This window comes from Papaver somniferum, unplaced genomic scaffold (genome assembly GCF_003573695.1).
Source record: "Papaver somniferum cultivar HN1 unplaced genomic scaffold, ASM357369v1 unplaced-scaffold_107, whole genome shotgun sequence".
Lineage (NCBI taxonomy): Eukaryota > Viridiplantae > Streptophyta > Magnoliopsida > Ranunculales > Papaveraceae > Papaver > Papaver somniferum.
The window spans coordinates 12,445,225-12,449,865 of NW_020619603.1; the positions used below are offsets into that span (position 1 = coordinate 12,445,225).

Below are 4,641 nucleotides of genomic sequence, written 5' to 3' on the forward strand. Positions count from 1 at the left end.
TTTTGGGACATTTGAATTCTGAATCAAGGTACCTGTAGTTGCAGGAAAACCTACAACCACATCCCAATTTATCTAACCACAAATCAAGTAATCATAATGAATCTTGTATTAATTTTCAAAGATTATAATTTGATATATTGATTTTAGAGTGATCTTACAATGACTTTACTTGCTCTCCAAATAACTTTCTCTCTCCTAGTTTCTTGTCTAACACTTACTAAAAGATCTCCCTTTTTCGTGATGACTTCTTTCCTTTATATGGTGATTCCTCATAGTGGATGACAGCTAAGAGATCCACTATTTTCGAAATCACTGTGTGATACATTCGCTCATTTACAACCACTCACTCTCGCACAAACTATTCCTCCCATAGAACATCACACTTTACTCTTGATCTAGCTGACATCATCCAATACGTCACTTCAATCTTGCCATGTGCGATAATCCTCGCGTACATTGAATAATTCTTACTTCGCCTACTTATACATATGCGATATTCCACTCCTACATTACCAAAAGTAGATAGGTATGAAATAAGTTTGAGTTGGTACAACCTCTTATTTTCTGATATCCTGACTAGTTCTCTATTTCTGTTTATAATACATATACACACAATGACTACTTCAATTAGCATCACTCTATAAATAATGCTTCTGTAGATGGATAAGATGCATAAAGAATTTTAATCACTGTAGGGAAGATGAAGACAAAACCAGTTTGTCATCCTAAGCTAAATAGAGTTTTAATGCATGCTTTGCTGCTTTTCATTTTCTTTAGCATCATGTTAGAACATGAAATGGTACTAGTGATGGGCCAAAACACAACAGATACTATTCACAGTGATGAGTTCAAACTAGGAGTTGTTCTTGATTTCGATAGCTTAGCATCGAAGATAGGGTTGACATCCATGTCTATGGCTCTGTCTGACTTCTATTCTTCTACAAATGATACTACTGCTCGTAAGAGGAAGCTGGTTCTCCACACTAGAGATTCCCATAGAGATATTGCTGATGCAGCTTCTCAAGGTATATACATAATGAAATGCAATTCTCTTTGGTTCTGCAACTTCTGTAGAATAATATGTACAAAGTTTATGTCATAACTTCTTTAGATGGCGGGATTATACTCTAAATCCTAATACAAATTTCTCGATAAATAATATCACCTCTATTTCATAAATAGAGATACTTTTTTATGATAAAAACATAAATATAACCTTCATGCCACAAACATTTATCCATCCAAAAATGTGAAACTTAATTAGGGCCAGAAGGTGCAAATATTAATACCTTGCTGGAAGTTTCATCATGAGAATAGGGTCACGAGGGTGACCTAGTCACAGCATGCCAAGTTGAGTTAGACTCACTTCATAGCTGATTATATTTTCTTCTCGGGAAATTTTCTCTTTGAATTAATAATTTTTTACTCTTGTACATGTAACAGCTAATGATTTAATAAAAAATGTTGGAGTTGGAGCCATCATAGGGCCATCAACGTCATTACAAGCTATATTCATGGCTGACCTTGGAAACAAAGCTCAGGTTCCTATCATTTCTTTCACTGCAACAAGTCCTTCAGTATCTACTTCTCAAAACCCGTATTTCATTCGGACGACGCAAAGTGACTTGTCCCAAGTAAATGTGATTGCTGAATTGGTTAAAACATTTGCATGGAGAGAAGTTGTACCCATATATGAAGACACAGAGTATGGAAAAGGAATGATGCCAGATTTGATCGATGCATTCCAAGCTATCGATACCAGAGTTCCTCACAGAAGCTTAATTTCTCCTTCAGCTGCTGATGGAGAAATACTAAGCGCACTGTACAAATTATTGGCAATGCGGACTAGGGTATTTGTTGTGCACATGACACCGGCCCTTGGAGTACGTGTTTTTCAAAAGGCCAAAATGATTGGGATGATGAGGGAAGGGTATTCATGGATCATTACAGATGGGTTAGCTAATTTCTTGGGATCCTTTAATTCTTCTGTTATTGATTCTATGCAAGGAGTATTGGGTGTAAGGTCATATATTCCAAGGTCAACAGAGTTTGATGAATTTCGAGCTCGATGGAAAAAGCAGTTTATGCAAGAAAATCCAGGTATCAAAAACATTGAACTGAACATTTTTGGTTTGAGGGCTTACGATACAATTTGGGCACTGGCCAGTGTCCTGGAGAAACTTGATACAATGAATTCGACAATAAGTCATTCAAAGATTGGTCCTAAGCTTTTGCAGCTAATTTCCGAGACAAAATTTCATAGCCTAAGTGGGAATGTTAATCTCATAGACAGGGAAATTCAGTCAAACACCTACCAATTACTTAATGTGATTGGAAATGGAGGTAGAGAAATTGGCGTTTGGACAATATTGAATGGTATTGTACGTGACTCAAGCAGTTTAATTACTAGTAGAGAAAATTCTTTTTCGTTGCCAAGAGATAATTTACGCGTTATAATATGGCCTGGAGAATCAACTGTTGTTCCAAAAGGTTGGGTAATTCCAGAAACGGGAAAAAAATTAAGGATTGGAGTCCCAGTGAAACGGGGTTTTACTGAGTTTGTAAAAGTATCAAGGAATAGTAGTCTCAGCAACTCAAGTTATGTTATCACTGGATATTGCATAGATGTGTTTAAAGCTGTAATAGAGATGCTACCGTATCCTGTGTCTTATGAATTGGTTCCCTTCGCAAAGGCTGATGGCACGCAGGCAGGAACTTATGATGACTTAGTATATCAAGTTTATGCCCAGGTTAGTTTTACTACTGTTTCTGATAGTTTTCCGGTATGTATTATTTTTATTGCTGACTAATTCCTTTTGTACTGTTGAATTTACTTGACAGAACTATGATGCCGTAGTTGGAGATATAACAATTAGTGGAAATCGATCGACCTATGTTGATTTCACATTACCTTATACCCCATCTGGGTTCTCGATGATTGTTCCGCTAAAAGAGGACACGAGCAACAATGCATGGATATTACTCAAGCCTTTAAATTTGAATCTTTGGGTAGCAATTATTGTGTTTTTTCTATTGACCTGGGCGATGACTTGGGCACTGGAACGTGAAGAAAATAATCCAGCTTTTCAAGGGGAAGTATGGCATCAACTAGAAACCATGTTCTGGTTCTTTTTCTCTACACCAGCCTTTGCTGATGGAGGTAATTCCGTTTCTCCTTACCCTATCAAAATAGCTCTCTTCCAGTTCACTTTTGACGGAGGAAATTTCTTTTCCGGTGTTTGTTAACATTTATTTATGTTTCAGACAAAACGGTGAGAAACGGTATGGCTAAAGTTGTTGTGATTGTCTGGGTCTTTGCTTTGCTCATACTAAGTTCAAGTTACACAGCCAGTTTGACATCGATGTTAACAGTTCACCGGCTTGAACCTACTGTTACGGACGTGCACGAACTAATCAAAACACGCCAAAATGTTGGTTACCTAGAGGGAACATTTGTATACACAATGTTGAAGAGGATGGGTTTTGATGAGTCTAATCTAAAACCATATATCTCTACTGAAGATTTCAAGGAGGCTTTCACAACATTCAGAAATAAGGAGGATCGTATTGTTGCTGCATTTGGGGAAGCACCTTTTAACAGACTCCTCCTTGCAAAATATTGTCATAAATATGCCATGGTTGGACCGATGTACAAGACCGGAGGATTCGGTTTTGTAAGTTTCCTGCTTAATAGAGTTTTTGTAGCACAATTTGCCTTTTTTCTCATTTATTTAGTTCATGTCAGTACTCAAATATTTCCATTTTTCTCGTTTATACTGGCAGGCATTTCCAAGAGGATCACCTTTAGTCCCTGATATTTCTAGAGCAGTCTCAAACCTAAGAGAAGATGATAAAATTATAAGAATCGAACAAGCTTGGTTTGGGAACCAAAAGAGTTGTTCAGACCCAAATCCCATGGCCTTTGAAACTAGTCTCAACTTAGATAGCTTTTTGGTTCTCTTCATCGTTACAGGAATTCCTTTGATTTTAGCCTTCCTTGTGTACCTCGCCAATATCTTGATAAAGTATACTTCATTTCTTGATATGATGGAAGATATGTTGCAACGCAGCCAACGCCAGCACTTAAGAGATATGTGGAAAAGTCTTATAGAACATTTGTGGCAATGCCTAATAAACTTCTGGCAATTCATTAAGGATTCATGGCAGCGATTTAAAAACCAGATCCAGTCAAGCAGAACACTAAAAAGAAAAGAAAACGGGAAAGAGCCGCTGATTGAACCAATTCCAGAATTAAGAAACGATAATAATGGATCAGTAGGCTGCTCATATCCACAACATTAAAAATTGATCATTAGAGGATGATCACTGAAACTTGATTCTGTATATATGTGTTCTTTTTTTTTTCTTTTTCTCGTGGGCTATGCTGTTTATTTTTTGTAATTTTTGTAGTTTGATCAAATTGATATCATCTTACACAATTGACGCCAATTTTCGGTTCAGAATACATTTGACGCCAATTTTCGGTTCAAAATAAGGGGCAGATCAATTATGGAAATAAAATCTAACTTCCTTATTTACTACAACTGCTATTATTCGAAAGTATATCAACCTATAAATAAAGGGGTGTCCTTGATGGAGTGAGTACCGGGTAATAATCTCTTTAGGAAGCAAAAAGCTGCT

General features: G+C 36.8%; 1 protein-coding gene across 1 annotated transcript; it reads left to right on the forward strand.

The window, feature by feature from the left end:
* Positions 1 to 796: 796 nt before the first annotated feature.
* Positions 797 to 4,302, forward strand: LOC113328073 (glutamate receptor 2.7-like). Its single transcript, XM_026575165.1, has 5 exons — positions 797 to 1,025; positions 1,444 to 2,750; positions 2,842 to 3,160; positions 3,265 to 3,674; positions 3,784 to 4,302. Exons 1-5 carry the CDS (start codon positions 797 to 799, stop codon positions 4,300 to 4,302), a joined length of 2,784 nt encoding a protein of 927 aa, XP_026430950.1.
* The last annotated feature ends 339 nt before the right edge of the window (positions 4,303 to 4,641 follow it).

Excerpts from the sequence above, each read along its gene's own strand:
- LOC113328073 (XM_026575165.1), top strand. The coding sequence starts at position 797 with ATGGTACTAGTGATGGGCCAAAACACAACAGATACTATTCACAGTGAT. Across the intron at positions 1,026-1,443 it reads TGCTGATGCAGCTTCTCAAG|CTAATGATTTAATAAAAAAT; the intron begins GTATATACATAA and ends TACATGTAACAG. Across the intron at positions 3,675-3,783 it reads AGACCGGAGGATTCGGTTTT|GCATTTCCAAGAGGATCACC; the intron begins GTAAGTTTCCTG and ends TTATACTGGCAG.